The sequence below is a fragment of the Erinaceus europaeus genome, chromosome 21 (assembly GCF_950295315.1).
Source record: "Erinaceus europaeus chromosome 21, mEriEur2.1, whole genome shotgun sequence".
Lineage (NCBI taxonomy): Eukaryota > Metazoa > Chordata > Mammalia > Eulipotyphla > Erinaceidae > Erinaceus > Erinaceus europaeus.
The window spans coordinates 22,786,469-22,810,148 of record NC_080182.1 but is presented as its reverse complement, the minus strand read 5'-3'; the positions used below and the strand labels follow the sequence as shown (position 1 = coordinate 22,810,148).

At 41.4% G+C, this 23,680-nt stretch overlaps 1 protein-coding gene across 2 annotated transcripts in view; it reads right to left on the bottom strand.

Annotated features, from left to right (window-relative positions):
• Positions 1-14,819: 14,819 nt before the first annotated feature.
• PDCD6IP (programmed cell death 6 interacting protein) overlaps positions 14,820-23,680 on the bottom strand; it is a 49,847-nt gene continuing 40,986 nt past the window's right edge. For both annotated transcript variants that reach the window (XM_060180545.1, XM_060180546.1), the window contains exons 17-18: positions 18,280-18,464; positions 14,820-15,485 (exon numbers count right to left, since the gene is read on the bottom strand). In XM_060180545.1, coding sequence (XP_060036528.1) covers positions 15,311-15,485; positions 18,280-18,464 — 360 coding nt within the window. In that variant the 3' untranslated portion in view covers positions 14,820-15,310. The remainder of the gene's footprint in view (positions 15,486-18,279; positions 18,465-23,680) is intronic.

Genomic DNA, 23,680 nt, shown 5'->3' with positions numbered 1-23,680 from the left:
AGAGAAAGTCCATGCCAAGTGCCCAGTCACCACACTTCCTCCGTCACCATGTCATGTGGACCTACCCCAGGTGGGCATATGAGCGTGGCTCGTCGTCAGCACTTCAGACTCTCATTTTTGCTTCATGCGCTGTTCTGAACTTTGCAGAGCCGCCATCACTAGTGTTCATCCATTGAGGCCACCTCTGTGACTTTAAGGTCCCCTGACAACGCTGTGTCCCTTTATTGAAAGCAGAGGACTGCAACTACAGGCAAATAAACTGGAGCACCAGTTAATGAATTGATAACACCCAGATCCTTCACCAGAGAGAAGAAAGGCAGAGTCCTAAGGTTTAAATCACCTCCATAAAACATCTGCAAATAGGAGTCCAAGAGCCTGCTGGGTGTCAGTGGTTCCTGTTTAACATGCACAATTAGCAGTTTTAGCAAGCAGCCTTTGGGAGCTAAGTATGTCTTAATAAAAGCCTGCCCTTTTGTTTCTTTTTCAGCTGAACACATCAGCTTGCAGACAAGCTGAGCTTGTCCTGATTGCCGCGCCCCCTCCCACAAGAGGGGCTGCGGCAGCCCATCTTCGAAGACGTGCCGGAAAACACTGCCACCGCAAATGCAGTTTTGCTCTGATTTTAAAGAACACAGAGCAGATATTTTCAAGTGGTCAAAAATGACAGGTTCGATTTTTTTCACCCCTCTCTCCCTCTCTCTTTTCTCCCCAAAATGGTTCCTAGATAGCAAGGGCAGTTGCTCACCAAAGTTCAAAGAAGGAAAACTTCCCATGTTCTCATTCCTTCCTGCAACATCAACCCCTCCCCTCTCTCTCCCCCTCAGTGCCTGGCTTTCATCTGAAAGGAATTAGGGTCACAAATAGCACCAGGAAGAAGGTACCCAGCATGCCTCCCTGAAAAAGAAAAAGAAAGAGCTTTTCCTATCGTCTCTTTTTTTCCATAGTTATGGGCAGGTTGTAATATAACAAAATGGCTCTCTCTTTTTTCTCCAACAAAAATTAATTCTGCTTGCCGCAGGAAGGGTTGTAACCAGATGCCACTTCTCAATGGTTTAAGAAACATGTGACCTGGAGAATCACCTCAATTTTGTCACTGGTGGAGCGGGGTGCTTTCATCTGACCCCAACATCAGAGGGATGTTATAAGAAACATTTGTACAATACCTTTCAAGCTCTCATGGTTTCTCAGAGAACATTCAAAAAAAAAATGGAGTATGAGAAGAGACTATAAAATAAAGTGCAAAAAATAAATAAATAAATAAATACAGTGCAGATGGGTCCTGAAGTGAATGTAGTGAGTTGTTAGTCCACCTGCCGAAGGGGAATATTGCTGCTTGGAGTCCTAGCCCAGCCAGGACTGATCTGGTTGAGGGGACACAGCCAGGAGCCCTACAGAGCTAAGCTGGAGTCAGGGCTGCGCCTTGGGCCTGAGATTGGCACTGCTATGTGAGCTCCTCCAGGGACTTACAGAGAAAGTCAGGTTCTCCTGCCACAGCAACTCAACCCACCAATGTGGCTGTCTCTTCTTTCCATCATCACCAGCTACTCCCTCATCAATCACACACACACACACACACACACACACACACACACACACACACACACACACACAAACCTGTCACCAGAAGCAGCCCACCATCATGCCACCAACACCCATGTGTTATCACCCACCAAAAACAACACTCAACAATCCATCGTCACCCATCACTGTGTCATGCTAATGGGACAAGGTCTAGGGACATGAGACCGCTGGTCCAGAAGTCCAGTGGATTCACACAACCTTTTAAATTTGTCATCAGAAAAAAGAAAAAAAAAACAATAATAATAGTTGCCTGGAGTAATAGAAATAGTAGCAGTAGTGGTAGTAGCTTATCATTTTGAGTGCTTACTATGAGCCAGGGACCATTCTAAGTGCTTTCCTGCATTAACTTGTAATAACCTCTTGCAGAAAGTGCCATTTCTATACCTCTTTGAAATGTGCGAAGCGGAAGCACAAAAAGGCTAGTAATTGTTTTCAAGTCTTCAGCCAACAAAGTGTCAACCCTAGAACTCAGCCCAGGCCATCCAGATCCAGAGTCCGTGCTCTTAACTACATTGTCACACTCTCATCTCACGAAATCTATCTATAGCACTTTCGGAGAGACAGTTTATTAAGCCTATCGGGTCAGTGGGGGGCACCGGAGCCATAAAGTGAAGCAGGAAGCATCAGCAGCCCTCACTCTTAATGGCTCATCCTTGCCTGCCCGGGGAACAAAGTTATGACCAGGCACGGTGCTAACTGCCTGCACTTTGTTTTCTTAACTCTCACAATAATCTCGTGAGGTAGATGATCTTATTCCCTTCAGGTACCTGAGGAAACTGAGACTCATAGAAGGACAACTCCCACTAGGGACCCTGTTCAGTCACATTTCCCCAGCAGGTACCACCCGTCCTATGGCACAGCCTGGAGAGGCAGTCACCTGAGTCAAGTTCTATCCTGTGGGCCCAGCATCCAGGATGGAATCTCAATGGGCAGCTTTCAATGGCAATGCATGCCAGGGATGGATGGATGGATGGATGGATGGATGGACGAATAGCTCACAATTATAAATATAACAGCCAACAATCCTTAAAGCTCAGAAGAGCGGATCCCATCTCAAATATCAACTTTAGAACCACTGCAGGGGTTTGAAGCACAAAAAGCTCCCCAGAGGCCATTGTCCCACCCACACCGGCAGTTCCCTGCTTCCTGCTGCCTGACCCACTTCAGGGCCTCAGAGGGTTTGCAGAGCTGTTCCTAGGTTTGATGCTGACTTATAAAAGTGGCCGCTGCCCTTTGCAATTAGACACCTGAAGACCTCTATTCTGTGCCCTTAAATATATACAGTGACCTCTGTACTGATGTGGGCTAAGGAAAGGGAAATGTGTGAAATTGTTGCCATTAAAATCAGCCCTGGGGGCAACCTTTGCATAGCCAAGTGGAGTGTTCGGTTGGGCCCTCAGATTTTTATTATGGGTTCATGGCCTTCCTTGCCAATAAAACTCAGATCATCCACCCTCCTACACCTGCCGTCCTCCGCCTCCCTCCCACACACAAAGCACTCTCTTCTAACCGTCACCAGATTAACAGAAAGCCTTCAGCAATCGCTATCAGAACAGCGAACCATGTGAACTGTTTTGTAAGGTTTGAGGGGTTTTGGTGAGGAGTGGTATGGGGAGAAAGGATGAAGTGAGGATGGCAGAGGAAACAGCAAACAAGCTGTAGCCACAAAACTAAGGATGGATTCTCATCAAGTGCCTGGGAGACTCACTGTTTCCTACGTATCACATCTTCGTGGATTCACAATTACAAGGATGCTTCAGCTCCTGGCGGTTATCAGCTACAGAGCCTTGTGACAAAGCCCCAACTACATCTCTAACTGTAAAGAACAAAACTTGAACCAGCTTTAGAGCAAGGGCTAAGAAAAATCCATGCTGAGTTTTTAAAAGCATTAGTTGGGAAAGAGTTCCCTCTTGTGGTCTAAGAGGAAATTGCCAGCTTGGCCAAAAAGTGATCTGTGTCCTGAAGTTAATCATTTTTTGTGTGCAGTGAACCATATTGGCAATCATTCAAGAATTACAAAGAAAACCAATTATTTTTAGATTTATTTCCCCAATTACCAACAGAGTTAGGCTATATTGACATATGTGTTCTTTGACACAGTAATAACAAGACAGTGACACTGAAGCACAATTAGTGAGAAGCACAAAGGATATTTTGAGAAACCAGTGGCAACTATAATATGATATACAAGTAACTGAGGTTACTAGAAGTAACAATGTCCTGGGTCCTGGAAATACCATAAAGGTCAGTATTTAACCTTCTGGTACTGTTTGTAATTAAAGGAAATTCTAAGTTTCACTTATAATGAATGCACAGACTACACAAAGAGAAGGGGTATAGCAAAGTAAACGGAGCCATCACCAAAACAGAAAGACACCCCTCCAAACCACACTTCACCCTACTACATCTCTTCCCTTTTCGTCCCCTGCAATTTCCAATGGAGGGAGTGGGGACACAACTCTGGTGGTGGGAATGGTATGGAATTACACCCTTGTTATCCTATGATTCTGTAAATATCAAATCACAAATTTTAAAAAATTAAATGTTCAAAGTCACTGATTATCAGAAAAATGCAGATAACAGCAGCAAAGAGAGACCACTTTATACCTGTGAGAATACCATACTTTAGGACAGAAACTATTATTGGCAAGGATATGGGTGGGGAGAGATCCTCCTACACTGCTGGTGGGAATGTACCAATAAATTGGATCGGCCCTGGTGGAAAACACTGTGGAGATTTCTCAGAAGATTAGAAATACACCCTATGGTCTCACATGTTTCCTCCTGAGGACTTATCGAAAGAAAGCTAAACACTTATCCAAAGAAATCTCTATATGCCCATGTTCATAGCAGCACAATTTGTAATAGTCCAAATGATAGTCCAAATGACCAAAGACAGAGGAGTGGAGATATATATATATATGATAAAGCTGGAGAGCTGGGAAGACAGCATAATGGTTATGGCAACAGACTTTCATACCTGAGGCTCTGAGATCCCAGGTTCAATCCCTAGTACGACCACAAACCAGAGCTGAGAAGTGCTCTGGTCTATTTACTTTTATCTCTCTTTCATTAAAAATAAACTTTTTGGGGGGTCGAGTGGTAGCGCAGCGGGTTGAGTGCACGTGGTGCAAAGCTCAAGGACGGGCATAAGGATCCCAGTTCGAGCCCCTGGCTCCCCACCTGCAGGGGAGTCGCATCACAGCCAGTGAAGCAAGTCTACAGGTGTCTGTCTTTCTCTCTCTCTCTCTGTCTTCCCCTCCTCTCTCCATTTCTCTCTGTCCTATCCAACAACGAACGGTACCAACATCAACAACAACAATAATAATAACCACAACAAGGCTACAAGGGCAACAAAAGGAAAAAATAAAAAGTAAATAAACATTTTTTTAAAAAATGATACTAAGATTAGGCAATGACACACCCATTTGAGTGCACATCACCATGCACAAGGGTCCAGGGTTCAAACCACTGCAGTCCCCGCGTGCAGGAGAGGAGTGTTCATGAGTGGTGAAACAATACTAAGAGTCTTTCTTTCTCCTTCTCTACCTCCCCCTGCCTATCTCAGTTTCTCTCTGTCCCTTCAAATTCAATACATAAACAAATATTTTTTAAGTCAGCCAAAAAAGAATTAAACTATCTCCTTTGCCTCATCCTGGATGGAACCTGAAGGAATCATGTTACATGAGATAATCCAAAAAGAGAAGGATGGATAAGGAATGATTTCATTTGTAAGTGGAATTTAAGAAACAAGGACATTAGAAAGGAAAGAAAAAGGCAAAATTTGGACTGGGCTGGTGCATTGCACCAAAGCAAAGGACTCTAGGGAAGAAGGGAGCAGGAGGTGGTGGAGAGGGCACGGAGGTCCTGGTGTATGATGGGAGAAAAGGACCTAAGTTGGGGGTGAGCGTGTTCTTGCGATGCCTATCAGGGGGAGATGAGAAATTATACCCACGTGTCAATAGCTGTACTGTAAACCATTAGTCCTCACAATAAAACATTTTTTAAGAAAACAAGTCACATAAAGCAATTCACCATTAGTCCTCACAATAAAACATTTTTTAAGAAAACAAGTCACATAAAGCAATTCAGTATTTCATGAAATTTTGTAAAGGATCCTTAAAGGGGGGAGGGCAGTAACGCACAGTTAAGTGCGCGTGGCGCGAAGCACAAGCACCAGCGCAAGGCTCCTGGTTGGAGTGCCCGGCCTCCCCATTTGCAAGGGGGTCGCTTCACAAGCGGTGAAGCAGGTCTGCAGGTGTCTGTCTTTCTCTCCCTCTGTCTTCCCCTCCTCTCTCCATTTCTCTCTGTCCTATCCAACAACAACTACAGCAGCAACAACAATGGAAAAAAATGGCCACTAGGAGCAGTGGATTCATAATGCAGGCACCGAGCCCTAGCAATCACCCTGCAGGGGAAAAAAAAAAAAGTTTATAAACACAAAGCTCGGGGCTGGGTGGTAGCGCACCTGGCTGAGCGCATGTATTACAATGCCCAAGGACCCGGGTTCGAGCCCCCGGTCCCCATCTGCAGGGGGAAAGCTTTACCAGTGGTGAAGCAGGGCTGCAGGTGTCTCTCTGTCTCTCTCCCTCTCTATCACCCCCCCTTACTCTTGATTTCTTGCTGTCTCTATCCAATAAATAAAGATAATACAAAAAAAATTTTTTTAAATAATAAATTTAAAAAAACACAAAGAGGGAGTCGGGCTGTAGCGCAGCGGGTTAAGCGCAGGTGGCGCAAAGCACAAGGACCGGCATAAGGATCCCGGTTCGAACCCCGGCTCCCCACCTGCAGGGGAGTCGCTTCACAGGCGGTGAAGACGGTCTGCAGGTGTCTTTCTCTCCCCTTCTCTGTCTTCCCCTCCTCTCTCCATTTCTCTCTGTCCTATCCAACAACGACAACAATAATAATAACAATAAAAAAAACAAGGGCAACAAAAGGGAATAAAATAAATATAAAAAAAATAAAAAATAAACACAAAGCTCTCCATTTTTCCTCTATCCCAGTCTACGGGCCCCCTAAATTCTATCCATGGACCCCCTTAAGATTACTGAAATCCAACTATTCCAATTTGCCTTAACTTATTCATTGCGTAGTTTTTTCATGTGAGATAAGAAGATTCCTAACCCTGTAATATTTCCGGGAGGGGGATTATTGTCTCCCCCCAGCAGGCATGAGAACTAACAAATTTGAATTAGACGGACACTCCAACACATTTAATGCACCTGAAACAACACTAGTCTGAAAACAAAAAGCACAGACTTCTGCCCCCTCCTAACTAAACAGCCCTAAAAGACTAGGGACTAAAATACAGTCAAGCAGGAAACCATAGGCAAGCCAACAAACGCGACACAGTCGTCCGGGTAAAGGCTGAATGTGCGAAGAGTCGATCGCACAGTGATTCCGGACACTTGGTAAGTGTCCCCAGCACTCACCCGGCCCGCTGCACCCGGAGACTTCGTGGGCAGCACGTGGCTGCGGGCCGAGGCGGCCAAGATGGAGGCCCAGCTCAGGCCGACTCGGAGCAGCCCCATTTGGGCCCCCGCAGGGCAGCACCTCCGTGAAAAGGATTCTGACTCCTCAAGAACTCAGTGATGTCCAGTAGCGGTAAATCGAGTTTTTCAAAAGTCCCTTCGCCTTCACAAAACACCTACATTTGTTGCTGTCTTGCTACGTGAAACGTCTGTGTTTTTCTCCCCCCTCCGCGTGCCTCCTCCTGCCGCGGTCAAGATGGCGACGGCCGCCTAGTTGCTGCCGCGTGGGCAGAGGCAGCGCGCGCCCCGGCGTCCGGCTGTCCGGCGTCCGGCTGTCCGGCGTCCGGCTGTCCGGCGTCCGGCTGTCCGGCGTCCGGCTGTCCAGGGCCTGTTGCCGACGGGTGTGTATGCGGCACAGGGATCCTCCGTTTAACATATGTGTGGATTTGGGTTTTATACGAGCTGTTTGATATCGATTGGTAGACTGTCTTTTGAGTCTGGGAATATTTAAAAAAATAAAAATGTCCAGATAGGTGAATGGTAATTGTTTCTCCTGTATATTGCCATTTGGCGAGGAATGCTCCACTTTCACATAGGAGACAGAGTTGTACTTGGACTGACAAACTGAGGGGGAAGACAGTCCGCCGGACAAAACTCTACCTCAGCAGTGCCTCTGGGAAAGACAGACTGTGAGGGGGCATTAAATGAGGTCAGGTGAGGGCCAACAGCCCCAGGGAGACTCTGCTGGGAATGTCTAGCCCACTTTCCGTACCTTCCACAGCAAATGCAAACTTGTCCCTGCCCTAAACCTTATCTGAACCTCATCTGCCCTCACCAACATCTCTAGGCCTTTTTTTGGAGGGGGGGGGGGGGGGGGGGGCTCCAGGGTTATTACTGGGGCTGGGTGCGTGCACTATGAATTCACTGCTCCTAGAGGCCTTTTTGTGTGTGTGTGTGTGTGTGTGTGACCCTTCTTGTTGTTGGCTATGATAGAAATGGAGGAGGGGAAGACAGGGAGGGGGAGAGAAAGACATCTGTAGACCTGCTTCTCCGCCCATGAAGCGAGACTCCCCCTGCAGGGCTCAAACCCAGATCCTTACAAACCCAGGTCCTTGCACCTCCCGCCATGTGCACTTACTTAACCCGCTGGCCCCTCTCTAGGCCTTTCATTGCCAGCTGAGTTCACCTGCTGTCTTTTTTTTAATTTATTCAGAAAATAAAAAATTATCAACAAGATCATAATCTCTGAAACACCTCCCCACCACCAATTTCCTTTGAAATGCTTAACTACACACACACACACACACACACACACACACACACACACACACACACCCGAGGAATCTCCCTTGCCCATCTGTAACATTTTCTCAAACTCAGAAGATACACAAGTGTTACCAGTATTGTCCATTGGTTATGCTCTATATGTCCACCCTAGATTCTTTTTGTTTTCCAACAGTACATGGCTGGAGTTTCACGCCTACACAGTTCTATGGCTCCTGATGGATTTTTTTTTTTTTTTCCCTTTTCAGAGGTAAAGGAAAGTAAAAACTAGGGAGAAAGATACAGAGAAGACACAACATAGCATTTCTTTGCTGCTCGTGAAACTTCTCTGCATGGTCCTTCCATGTAGAAGCCAAGGGACTCAAACCCAGATCACTGTACACAGTGAAGTGTACACTCTTCCAGATCAGGTATCTCCCAGGGCCTTGGATTCTTGATCCCCTTGCCCAAGCCCTTCTCAGTCATTTTGTTAGTTCTCTCTGTGGCTTAAATCCCTAAGAAATGCTCAAGACCATTCATTCTGAGCAGGGTACAGTTGGTCCACCTCACTGTCTCCCAAGCATGTCTCTCTAGAGGTGTTCTCAGCCCACCTCACTGAAGGCAGAGGAAGAGTAGCCCTCACTCTAGGAATCCAGGCTCCAGTCATTTCCAAGGAGCTAGAAACACATCACTATTTGCTGGCCTGAGTGGCAGAGCCTGAACAGGAAATATCAAAAACAGCCTCTGACTCATCCCCTCACTCACTCATACTGTCTTTACCATATCAGTGGTTGGCATAAAGTATGAGAACAAGGGACTTTCGGGTAGAACTTGGAATGTGTAATGCCACTCAGGTCTGCCACACCTGCTTCTCAACACCTGGCTTTGTGTATAAACTGCAGTACTCTGAGGAGGGCTCTTTTGTACCCTTTGTCCCCACAAGGTGTTCTGCTGTGTTGCAGAGGGTTGCAGCCCCCATTAAGTCAGCTCTGGAGCTCTGAAGGGACAGCCTGGGCCTCATATATGCCGTTTCATCATTCCCAGGTGCCTTTTCATTCATATACAGAGGGGGGGAGACACCACAGCATGGGAGCTTCTCCCAGTGCTGTGGTACTTCATGTGCTACAGTAGTATAATACTGAAAATTTTAAATTTAAAACAAAAATCAACAATTATAATGGAAGAGATGGGGCCAGACAGAAGCACGCTAGGTAGAGGGCACATGTGACAACATATAAGAACCTGGGTTTAAGTGCCAGATCCCCATTGTCAGGGGGTAGGCTTCACAAACTGAATCAATGCTGCGGGTGTCTTTATTTCATTTTATTTTATTTTATTTTTGCCAGCACTACAAATCCACTGGTCCTGGCACAGGTCCTTCTGTATAGTACTAAGTGTACTTAACTAGATGCACCACCACCTCTCTTTCCCCCTAGCCTCCCTCTCTGTCTCTATCAAAAAGGGGTGGGGAAGGTTCTAGAGAGAGGCAAGATACATGATGTAAAAATAACCATGCAGGTAATGGCCATACCACTGATCAGTCTCACCTGGTCTCTAAAGCTAAGCAGGGTCAGGCCTAGGAACATGATTGCTAAAGGGGTCTTAAATATAAATATAAATAAATAAGTAAATAACCTGCATTAAGTCTAACCCGTTTGTAAGATTCAGGGCGATACCTCAGTGCATTACAGCGCAGGATGCTTAAAAGCCCAGGTTTGAGCCTTACCGCCAGTGTATTATGGAACTGAGCAGTGTTCTTGTCTCTTACCTCTTGCCCTCCAACCCCATAAAAATAAATTCAGTTAAAAAAAAATGGCTTAAGATTGGGATTAGAAAATAGAAGTAGGGAGTCGGGCTGTAGCGCAGCAGGTTAAGTGCAGGTGGCGCAAAGCACAAGGACCGGCATAAGGATCCCGGTTCGAACCCCGGCTCCCCACCTGCAGGGGAGTCGCTTCACAGGCAGCGAAGCAGGTCTGCAGGTGTCTATCTTTCTCTCCTCCTCTCTGTCTTCCCCTCCTCTCTCCATTTCTCTCTGTCCTATCCAACAACGACAACAACAATAATAACTACAACAATAAAACAATAAGGGCAACAAAAGGGAATAAATAAATAAAATAAATACTTAAAAAAAAGAAAATAGAATAGGCATTAAAAAATTACAGGTAAAAAAAAAAATCTTACAGGTAGTGATTAGTATTCTAAATAACTATATAAGATAAAACAAGCCAAGCAATGAAAGAGAAGAAGACAAAGTATTTATACCAAACAGACAAATAGCACATAATTACAAATAAAAGTTTTCAGTTTAAGTCTTCCAATTACAAAAAAAAAAAAAGTTGGGTCAAATAAATCTCAAACATCTAAAATTAAGATAGTTGCATATTAAGTTACAGAATTTTCTAATGCATAAAAAATGATGTATTAATAAAAATAATCACATGGTGAAAAAAAGAATAGGAATGGTCACTTCATGCTCATAATAAAAACATAATTGACATGAGTACATGATTTCACAATGTGAAAATCTGCAAATACAAGAAAACTTAAAAAAAAAAAAAAACACACATACAGTGGTAATCTACTTGAACTTACTTAGCTCTGTCACTTGGGGTTCACTAGGAATCACAAAACTGGTAAGAGGCTAGGGCCCCCTGCAAGTAGAGCACAAGGGAAATAATTTGGACATGCCCTATGATGATTATCTATAAAGACACCACCGGTCAACACACAAGGCCACTAGACGGTCTGCAGCTTCTGTACACAGGATCTAGCAACAAGCAGTTCCTAAACCAACAGTGACTGATGGTGGGGCACAGAAGTTGCCTTCCTTCTCCAACCTCCATTTTCTCCTGACCCCGCCTATCTAGGTTCCCAAGAATGAGCCCTTTACTCTCTGACCTGCATGATGTCAGATAAGTAAAAACAATAACGAAAAGATTTAACTGTACCCATTATATATTTTAAATACATATAGTAGTGATTAAGGTTACTGATTTATTCCTAAAGATAGCTTGTCCAAATTCAACATACTTGACTTACAAGATCAACACATTTTCTGAGTTTACTCTAAGGTACATGGTAACAGCTGCATCTGGCTTTTAATAAGGTAGGGGAGGGGGAGAGAACTAATGAGAAAAAATTAAAAAATGAACCTATTCATCACCGGCCCCCCCCCCCCAGATTAAATGAGTGATTAAATGAATCTTGCCAACCATTTCCAAAAAATTAATCCAAAAAAGAACACTTGAATATGAAGTAACTTACATTAAAAGAGCTGGAGGAGGGGCTGGGGAAATAGCTCAACCACTAGAGCACGGACTTGCATGCCTTGATATTCCCAGTTCTGACTCCAGCACTGTATATACCACAGTGGTGGACATCTGACCTGTTTCTCTCCTCTCTGTCTTGTGAAAATCCCTCATATTTAATACAAAAAATTTAGAACAAGAACTGGGACACAGTCATAAATGGTAGCAGACACTGTCCACCTAGTAAGTTTAACAACTGCAAGAAAACATTTTAACCAACATTTCCTTCCTAGTAATCTCAGGCATTAGGTCAAAGTGAATGCTTTTTTTTTATTTCCCAACCCACCATTTGTCAAAGAAATTATAGAAACTATAAAGCTAAAAGGGTAAATACTTTAAATAAGAATTCATACTCCAAGGAAGTAAAATCTTTCAACTTTTATTTCTAGGATACATTCATCTGGAACCTTTTTGTTTCTTTACAATTTTCCCCCTAAGAGAAATGAATACAATAAAAATATAATCCAACTACCAGCAATGTTTGTAACCAGAAAAGAATCTAAAATCTCTGGTGTGATAATATAGGATTTTTTAAAAAATATAAACTTCATACCAGAAATAAAGCCTGAATATTCTCTTTTTCTTTAAAAATATAATTTTCCTTCTTTGTTCTTCCATGTAAATCTTATAATCAACCATCTAGTTTGAAAGTCTATTTTTAAACTAGTAATTATAAGATAATAGCACTGTTTTTTTTTCTTTGTATCCTGTTTGTACTGTAAATCAACTAGTAACTGCAGGAGTGTTTTCAGAATGAGATGCCTCTAGGTTACAGCAAGATTCTTCAAGATATACTAATTTAAAAAAATCGCCAATAGGAAACTGAAACCTATGTTAACGGGTTACAATTTACTTGATGTTTGTGAAATCAGAAAATACCCAAACTGTAAAGTTCTAATGCAAGACATTTCTTTTTAATGTTTTGACTAGAAAAGCAATTGACTGGTGTAGAATGTCAGGGACAGAAAACTCTTGTGAAATCTTGTTTTCTGTAACTACTTGGATTTAGGAAGGAGATCAATTGCAGAGTTGGAGGTATTGGCACAGGGACATCTCATCAAGACTGACTTCTCTGCAGTGAGATGACTTTTTTTCTTAACCGAGAATAAAGACCAGGGGACACAAAAGTATCCCAATACTTTACATTAAACTGAGAAATTAGGTCATCACTCCAACCAGGGATAAGAATTGTTAGTTTTTACCACATTTCTGACTCTCTCTCCTTTGCAGAGTTTCCTTGTCCTAAGTATAATCCATTTAAAAATAGTATTGTAGAATCTGATAGTCTAAACGTAGTTTTCTTTCTTTAGTTTAGGAAGGTAGTCAAAAAGCCTAATTTAAACACAGGTGCAACATACCTGAACTAGGGTGACATTCTATCTACAAATAAGGAGTATTGTCCATAAAAATGTCTTTAAAAGTATTTTGTGGAAAATATGGAGCCAATCAAGGGTTAAAAGATCCCAGGGAGGGCTTCCTTATTTGTTAAAATGCAAAAGACAGGTATCTTTCCAAAAGCCATTTTAATGACCTGATGGTTCTATGAACAGACCCACCAAAGAAAGGCTACAGGAAGCTGGCCATCTGTTCCTAGACAGAGATAACCAGAAGCAAGCATAAAAATAAGCCAGAAAAGGGTTAAGTGAATTAACAAGAGGAAATAATAGATCTGGGTTGCTTCATAAAAATGTTTTTGCTAACCAAGGTGAGTCTGGCAAGCTCAGGAGGCTACCAGTAGGGTCTCCTTTCATAGCATTGCTGAACAAACTTCCTGTGGCTCTCTGGGAGCAGTTCTAGCTTAGTATGGGGAATGAGCTAAATGGTCTTACAGCTTCTCCTTTGGCTCTCTGATGCACTTACTCTTTTCTTTATAGTGTCATTTTCCCCAAGAGAATATTCAGGTCAATTTTTCTTTTCTTTTTTTTTTTTTTTCTTTTTTTGGGCATCAATAAGAATGATTAACTAGCAATTTGGAATATCCCAACTGACTATATTATGTTAGTATATAACATCTTAATATGAATGGAGAACTTAAAAGCCATTTACACAATAGTCAAGCCCATGTCTTCTTTCTTATTCCACATTAATAAAACTTAGTTACAGGTGAAAACCTTTTGTCAAGAAGGTTTTAAATTCGGGTTTGAAATCAGCTTTAATATTCTGTGTAAATGGTCATTTATATTGAGGTAACAAGTCTTCATGTTTTCTACATACAACAAAGTAAAAAAAAAAAACTCTAAGTATACATAAATCAATCCACTCCCTTTTAAAAATCACACCTTCAGCCTATTTTTAAAGTATAAACCCAAACTGTCAATAAAACAACAGTGGACCATGTGACAGTATCATTTAAATGAAGTAATAATGCAAGTAAGGATGAACATTAAAACTAAGAAAATAAACATTCATTGAAAATCTGCTCATATGATGTGTTGAGAAACAGACCTCACAGAGAATAGATCCCACTGTGATATTAAACAACCCACTCCTTTCTCATTTTCTCACTCCATGATGCATGTCTACTTTTATGGAAGTTTATAAAATAATTACTTTTTCTAACATCAGAGATTAATATTAAATTCACAGTCTATTACAGAATTGTCATATGCTCCCAACAACTGCTTTGTGTCCTCCCTGAATTTTATAAAAACAGTCCAATCTATTAGGAGCATAAATATGAAAGGGCTTCAATCTACTCATATACATTGTGCATTAACTGTTACTAAGTTAAGACAGAAGGTGGAAAAAAGAAAAGTACAGTAAATTTTCTTTAAACAATTCCATTAAACAGTATTGCCAATGACATGTATGTATTTTAACCAGGTTATGAAAAAAATGAAAGAATTATTACCAGAATCTGTATCAATTTCTTGGAGCAGCTAATAAGAAAACATTAAATATACATATTTATTTGTATATTTACTTGAATCTTTGGTAGCAATTGTGTTTCTTCCACATTATAGGACTTTTCAAAATAAATGTCAAAATTAATTTATTAATCAGCATATGAAAAGATAAATTATGGTTCTATTCTTTTGGTTTTTCTATAAAACATACTTTAACCTGACTTTTAACTTGTACTAATCATGCATTTAACATTATCTGAATTTATGTACATATAAAATAAGAGATTAATACCAGAAAGAAATTAAGACAGTAATGAGAATCAATGACAAAACATAACAATGACAACTGTTCTTAAGTAATTTATTTTTAAATTATACGATTTACAATGCTTTGATTAAGCAAAATAGCATAATGGAAATTAAACCAAATGAATAAACTAAAACAGAAAGAAAGCCTTGTTATCTTGAATATCAGTACTTAACCCATCATTAAAAGTATCTAATGTCCCAATCATGTCTTATGTAGATATTAAATATTATCATTCCAAACATTTTCAGTTGTGGGTTTAATTTCTCATTTTCAATTTTTACAAACTGTAGTGTAATTTATTTCAAATCCTATTATACCTAATGTTTATACTGCAACAGCAGCAAATCTCACTTGTGCAATCGAATGTGGAGCTGGGGCGTAGCCTTTAGCTGCAGACAGAAAGTATACACTGCATTCAGTACAGTAGACTGCACTATACTAACCAGGATGTAGATTTTAGTACACTGATTGCAGGGCTGGTATTTCTTTCCCCTTGAGTTGAACCAGCTGAGCTTCTGAGCTGATATATTACTGCTGCGGATAGTAAGACTGCTGTGGGGGCTGAGGGAAGGGGTATGAAGGCTGCTGGGGTCCTGGATATGGAGCCTGTCCAGGGTTCTGCTGATACACTGGTGGATATGACATATTATACTGGCCGTAGGCATAAGGATTAAAGCCCATGGGCATGGGCATTTGGCAATACCTGATGGGGAAAAGAATACAAAAAATGGGATTTATAAGTCAAATATTAGAAAATGAAATATATAACATTATTCTAAGAATCAGGTTTTTTTTTGCTTCTAAGTAATTTATTGTTTATTTCTCAGTTTACTAAAGAACAATGGAGAGAAAAGCAACTGTTTTATGGTATTCATTAGAGAAGAGTATTGTTAATGCTACTCTCTTATCTGAAATAGAAGTATAGCAAGTGTTGAATACTACACAGAAAATGAAAAAAATAAGACTGAAAATTCAACTACTAACAAAGTAATAATGGACACCCTTCATTTTAATGTGGCCACCTAAGTACACACCAGTTTTCAAGATTTAATATTCACTGTGACGCACATCAGTCTACTGTTAATAAAGCTGTTGTATTTGGGGACCATATGATGGCATACCCAGTAGAGTCAACACAATACTACACTTAAGCCCAGGTTCAAGCACCAAGTACCCAGCTGCAGGGAGGCAGCTTCACAAGCAGTGAAGCCATGCTGCAGGTGTCTCTCTTTCTCTCTCACACTCTATCAAAAAAGAAAAACTGGAGAGGGGAAAAAAAAATCACTGGGAATTGTTGTGCAGGCACTGAGCTTCACCAATAGCCCTGGTGGAGGAAAAAAAAGTAAAGTTCTAACATCTTTAACAAAAAAAAAATGTATTTACTACATAAGGTTTGGAGCACATCTTTTAAAAAGTTATCACAAAGAAATTACTCTTCAAGAAAACACAGTGCTGTATGAGAGAGACAGCATAATTATTATGCAAAAAGATTTTCATGCCTAAGATTCCAAAGTCTGGGTTCAATCTCCTGCATTATCATAAACCAGAGCTAAGCAGTGCTCTAGTTTCTTATCTATTTCTGACCTTCCCCCCTCTCATTAAAATATAAAATAAAATAAATTTAAGAAGAAAGCAAAGGGCCAGGTGGTGGCACACCTGGTTAAAAGCACACATTACAGTGTGCAAGGACCCAGGTTCAAGCCCTCAGTCCCCACCTGCAGGGGGAAAGCTTCACAAGTGGTGACGTAGGGCTGCAGGTATCTCTGTCTCTCTCCTATCTCCCCCTCCTCTCAATTTCTGGCTGTCTCGAACAAATAAAGATAATTTAAAAATTTAAAAAAAGAAAGTACATTTCATAACTAGAAACATTTCTATTCAAAAGTTTATCAAAATATCAAGATTTTCAAGTATAGTTATGTAAAAGGCCCTATCAATCTTGCTATGTTAGGCACCAAAAAGAAACTTTTCTGCTTATTATCTAAAGATGACCAAAGAAACACATTCTTGGGAGTCAGGCAGTAGCGCAGGGGGTTAAGCGCAGGTGGAGCAAAGTGCCAAGGACAGGCGTAAAGATCCTGGTTCGAGCCCCCGGCTCCCCACCTGCAGAAGAGTAGCTTCACAGGCGGTGAAGCAGGTCTGCAGGTGTCTATCTTTCTCTCCCCCTCTGTCTTCCCCTCCTCTCTCCATTTCTCTCTGTCCTATCCAACAACGACAAAAAATAATAACTACAACAATAAAAAAAAAGGGCAACAAAGGGAATAAATATTAAAAAAAAAAGAAAGAAAGAAACACATTCTAGGAGTCGGGCAGTAGCACAGCGAGTTAAGCGCACGTGGCACGAAGTGCAAGGACCGGCTTAAGGATCCTGGTTGGAGCCCCCGGCTCCCCACCTGCAGGGGCATCACTTCACGGGCAGTGAAGCAGGTCTGCAGGTGTCTATCTTTCTCTCCCCTTTTCTGTCTTCCCCTCCTCTCTCCATTTCTCTCTGTCCTATCTAACATCAATAACATCAACAACAAAAAAAAAAAGGCAAGAAAAGGGCAAATAAATAAATAAAAAGAAAAAAATTAAAAACACACACACACACATTCTAGGGAGTCGGGTGGTAGCGCAGCGGGTTAAATGCATGTGGTGTGAAGAGCAAGGACCAGCATAAAGATCCCAGTTCGAGGCCCCAGCTCCCCACCTGCAGAGGCGTCGCTTCACAGGTGGTGAAGCAGGTCTGCAGGTGTCTCTCTTTCTCTCCCCCTCAGTCTTCCCCATCTCTCTCCATTTCTCTCTGTCCTATCCAATAACATCAATAACAATGACAATAATAACTATAAGAATGAAACAAGGGCAACAAAAGGAAATAAATAATTAAAAAAAAAAGCACATTCTAAACTCCACGCTAAAGAGATGTACTTAACTTTGAAAACAAAAGTTGGAGCTTATTGGGTAAAATATGCCTTGACATGTGCTAGGTCCAGGTTCAAACCTTGGTCCATATGAGTGCACAACACTGAAGAGCTCTGCTACTATGGAGCCTCCCTGTCTCTCTCCATCACTACCTAAAAGCAAAAGTAGCCTAGAGTAATCATGTATGCACAATTCTCAGAGTATCACACATACACGCACTTACAATTAATTTATATTGAAAAAATAAATTTCACCCAGTTAAAAACATGTACCTTACTGAGTTAAAGGACCTGGTTTCAAGCCACCAGTTCCCACCTGCAGGAAGAAAACTTCACAACTGGTGATGCAGATGTCTCTCTCTCACACTCGCTGTATCTCTAGCTCTCCCCGCTCGATTTCTGTCACTATTCCGTAAGTTAAAATGCATATATAAACAAACAAGCCTGAGAAATGACTATTCAAACAAATGCCTCTAATGTTAATTTCTGTATGTAGCATATTGATTCATTGCATCTCCACTCAGAGAAGGGACCACCTGTTTTCAAAAACAGAGTTAGAAACATTGGCCATTCCTTAGGATATACAACATTTCTGCTTACCCAGGATATCCTGGATAGGTGGGGTAGGGCGGTCCCTGTGCCTGTGGAAGGGGAGCTGAACCAGGAGTCTGAGATGGAGTTGGAAGAGTGGTCCCAGTGGCCACTGGAGCTGGAGCAGTGGCAGGAGCTCGATTTGCCGGAAGCACTGGAGGTGGAGGCCGGGCTGGGGGCTGGGGTTTAGGAGGCTGTAAGAAAAAGTTAGCATTGACTACAAAATGACTCATGTTTCTCTCAAGCTGCTGTCAATTAAACTAAATGAGGCATATGAGAAGCTCTATTATCCAACCAGTTGTGTACCTAACTTCCCTCTGTAAGAAGTGAAGACTGTTTCACCAAAAATACATATATAATCAAAACCGGACATGGGTTATCTTAGTATTTCATACCGCCTCCCCCAGGTGTCTTCCAGGAAGAAGAGTCACTGTAGAAACAACTGAATTGCTTATCATAGATACCATCTGCTAAAGAATTCCACACAACTATGTGAGAAGGCTCACATAGGTCAAATCAGGCCCCTATCCCAAAAATTGTCTCCCGCATATTTGCTACCCTCCCCCTCTTCTCCTAGCCAATCACAATAAGACTGTGAGTCTGTGTATCCAATCCATGAAGGACAGGGCAGTTTCAAACCTGCAATACAGAATAAGTACCAAGTTATGGTCTCTGGCCAATGCATACCAACATGGTGGACCCAGGTTGGGCCAGCACCCGATTCTGCAGAATCAAATAAACTGTCTTACTTTCTGACGTTCTCAAGTCTCCTGAGTCCGTTCTTGAGATGAATGGGTAAATTTTATTTCTAACACATGCGTAAATATTGGCTTATTGGAATTTATCCTGATTGAGATATTTTTCTACTTATAGAAACTCCATAACCATTGTCTTAATTATTTATTGTTTATCACTGCTCCCAACAGTGGTTAAAGTATTTGAAATAGAAAAAAGGAGCAGGTCATGTACAGGTTATAACTGTGGTCTTCTCCTAGCCCCAACATTTTTCATTACATTTTATTAGTGGTTTAATATTGAATTGCAGAGTTTTGAGATAACAGGGATTCCCACCACCAGAGGTCTATATCCCCATCTCCTCCACTGGACACTACAGTAGTTCTCCTGAAATCACAAATATGGACTGATTACTGTTTCTATAACTATATACGTGTGTGTGTGTGTGTGTGTGTGTGTGTGTGTGTGTGTGTATTTACCCATTTTTTCCTATGGTTCTGCCTTCTCTTCCTTTCTAAGTCACACCTACACTTATTATTACTTCTGAGTATTCTTCCATTTTTTTTCCTCTTCTCTCTCTAGTCCTGATGGAATTGGTGTTCTGAGCCCTCTGGCCACCTTCCTCTAACATTTCTCCCCCTCTGGAAGTATGAACCAAAATTCTTTATGGGGTGCAGAAGGTGAGAGTTCTGGCTTCTGTAACTGCTTATTCACTGAAAATGTAGCCCCAACATTTTCTATATTAAAATTATCAAATGCCAGAAATCACTATTAAAGTGTAGTCATATAAATCACTATTTAATTAATATGAGAAGAGGAAAATTGATTGTATGTCTCAAACTTTTTAAAACACAGACTGAGTCTTTTTAATACATAGGCTGAGTCTTTGATATGCTGACTCTCTCAAAAGTCCAGACCAGGCAGGACAGAAGCAACCGGTGGCACAAGATGCTGGGTTAATTATACAGCAAACCCTAACAAAGGGACTTTTCAAAGTTAACCCAATTACCAAATAATGTAATAACAGTAACTATCCATTGTCTTCCTGAACCCTAAGACAGCAGGAACCTCACATTTCCACAATAGAGCCTATATTTCCCCCAGTCCTGGAACCTTAGGGTGGGGCCCACTTTCCTGCATGCTTCTCTCAATTCATATCAAATAATATTGCATCCACCGATTGCAACCTAATCAACTCAATGAGTGCCACCTCAACATGCTTCACTTCAGACTGTGTCCAGAGACTTCAGGTATGGAATGACAACCCTTCAGCTTCATCACTCGGGTGAGACCTTTCCTTTCATAGTATTCTCTAATTCCATTCCAGGTGGTCCACTTCCTAATAAAGTCCCAAAACCTAGCTATAGACCAGGTCCCCTGAGATAGAGTATATGTTCACACGTGTCCATAAACTAGGGAGAAAATATATACCCGAAAGCAGAAGTACACAAGAGTCTGCAGTGAGTACCCCCCAACACTTCATTTGCACTATTCCAGCCTTTAGGCCCATGACTGTTGAACAATTTGTTTGGCTTTGTATGTTAACTCTCTTTACAGCCACCAGGTTCTGGATTCTAACATGATACCGACCAGACTTCCTGGACTGAGGACCCCAACAATGTGTCCTGGAGCCCCGTTTCCCAGAGACCCACCCTACTAGGGAAAGAGAGAGGCAGACTGGGAGTATGGATTGACCAGTCAACGCCCATGTTCAGCGGGGAAGCAACTACAGAAGCCAGACCTTCTACCTTCTGCAATCCACAATGACCCTGGGTCCATACTCCCAGAGGGATAGAGAATGGGAAAGCTATGAGGGGAGGGAATGGGATATGGAGATTGTGTGGAGTTGTACCCCTCCTATCCTACGGTTTTGTTAATGTCTCCTTTCTTTAAATAAATAAATAAATAAATAAATAAAAGACAGCATAACGGAAATTACATATTTGACTTCCGGGAGGTGTGGTTGATGGATCAGACCTTCACTCTCCCCGATACAACTATTAAACACACAAGAGACCAAATTGGACAATCTACAGCTGAAAAAAAATCCACAGCCTCAGGTGGGTGCCGGCGTGGTTGGAGAAATGCAAGTGGGTTGGAAGACACAGTCTGTTGAAACGAGAGCTCTAGACTCAGCACCCACCTGCGTGCCATCTTGGACAGTAACGCAGTCAGCAGACTCCCCCAATGAAAAGAAATTGGAGCTTAAAACCTCTCTATCTTTGACTCGGGGTTCTGTTCGCTTTTGGTTTCTTCTCAGTCTGAGTTTTAAGACAAAGACAAAACTCAGACCACAAGATAACCCAAAACACCCCTCCCCCACCCACTGCCACAGATTCAAATAAGTGGAAAGCAAAGACCACAACAGCACCACCTACTGGCCAACATAACCAACACCATACATGGGAAAGCGAAGAAGCAGAGTTAAATAGCATGTCACATCAGAGAAAAGCAAACCAGACGAAATCCAAGAAATTCCAGATACAGAGAGTCTAACAGAGACAGACTATAGAAATCTTACCGTAACTTTACAAGAATATAAACAAGAATTAAAAGCATTGTTCTTAGGAATTTGATAAGAAGCTACAGAGTGTGAAAGAAGAACTCAAAGCAGAGCTCACTCAGAAGTTAAACAGAACGGAGGAAATATTTCAAACAGAACTACAAGGACTGAAAGGCATCTTTAGTGCAGTTCAGTCTCACGTAGAAAGCCTAGGTAAATCCAGCAAGAAGCTATTGGAAATCATCAGGCAATACAGTAAGGTGTCAACTACAAAATTAACATTCAAAAGTCAGTGGCATTCCTCTATGCAAAAATTAAGTTGGAAGAACATGAAATCTAGAAATCAATTCCTTTTACTATAGCAACAAAAATCAATAAAATAGGAATAAATTTGACCAAAGAAGTGAAAGACTTATATATTGATAATTATGAGTCACTACTCAAAGAAATAGGAAAAGACACAAAAAAGTGGAAAGATTCTCCATGTTCATGGGTTAGAAGAATTAACATCGTCAAAGTAAATATACTACCCAGAGCCATAACAAATGTAATGCTATCCCCATCAAGATCCCAAACACATTTTTTAGGAGAATAGAACAAATGCTACAAATGTTTATCTGGAACCAGAAAAGACCTAGACTGCCAAAACAATCTTGAGAAGAACAGAACTCTCAAATTGTATTATCACATCTCAAACTGTATTATAGGGCCACTGTCATCAAAACTGCTTGGTACTGGACCATGAATAGACACACTGACCAGTGGAATAGAACTGAGAGCCCAGAAGTAAGCCCCCACACCTATGGACATCTAATCTTTGACAAAGGTGCCCAGACTATTAAATGGGGAAAGCAGAGTCTCTTCAACAAATGGTGTTGGAAAAAATGGGTTGAAACATGCAGAAGAATGAAACTGAACCACTATATTTCACCAGACACAAAAGTAAATTCCAAGTGGATCAAGGACTTGGATGTTAGACCAGAAACTATCAGATACTTAGAGGAAAATATTGGCAGAACTCTTTTCTGCATACATTTTAAAGACATCTTCAATGAAATGAATCCAATTACAAAGAAGACTAAGGCAAGTATAAACCTATGGAACTACATCAAATTAAAAAGCTTCTGCAAAATTAAAGAAACTACTACCCAAACCAAGAGACCCCTCACAGAATGGGAGATCTTTACATGCCATACATCAAACAAGAGGCTAATAACCAGGATATATAAAGTACTTGCTAATCTCAACAACAAGACAACAAATAACCCCATCCAAAAATGGGGAGATGACATGGACAGAATATTCACCACAGAAGAGATCCAAAAGGCTGAAAAACACATGAAAAAATGCTCCAAGTCTCTGATTGTCAGAGAAATGCAAATAAAGACAACAATGAGATACCACTTCACTCCTGTGAGAATGTCATACATCAGAAAAGGTTTAACAGCAACAAAGGCTGGAGAGGTTGTGGGGTCAAAGGAACCCTCCTACACTGCTGGTGGGAATGTCAATTGGTCCAACCTCTGTGTAGAGCAGTTTGGAGAACTCTCAGAGGCTAAAAATGGATCTACCTTTTGATCCTGCAATTCCTCTCCTGGGGATATATCCTAAGGAACCCAACACACCCATCCAAAAAGATCTGTGTACACATATGTTCTTGGCAGCACAATTTGTAATAGCCAAAACCTAGAAGCAACCCAGGTGTCCAACAACAGATGAGTGGCTGAGCAAGTTGTGGTATACATACACAATGGAATACTACTCAGCTGTGAAAAATGGTGACTTCACCGTTTTCAGCCGATCTTGAATGGACCTTGAAAAATTCATGTTAAGTGAAATAAGTCAGAAACAGAAGGATGAATATGGGATGATCTCACTCTCAGGCAGAAGTTGAAAAAACAAGATCAGAAAAGAAAACACAAGTAGAACCTGAAATGGAATTGGCATATTGCACCAAAGTAAAAGACTCTGGGGTGGGTGGGTGGGTGGGGAGAATACAGGTCCAAGAAGGATTCAGAGGACCTAGTGGGGGTTGTATTGTTATATGGGAAACTGGGGAATGTTATGCATGTACAAACTATTGCACTTACTGTTGAATGTAAAACATTAATTCCCCAATTTAAAAAAAAAAATTTTTAATAATAAAAAATTTTTAAAAAGAATAGGAAAGCT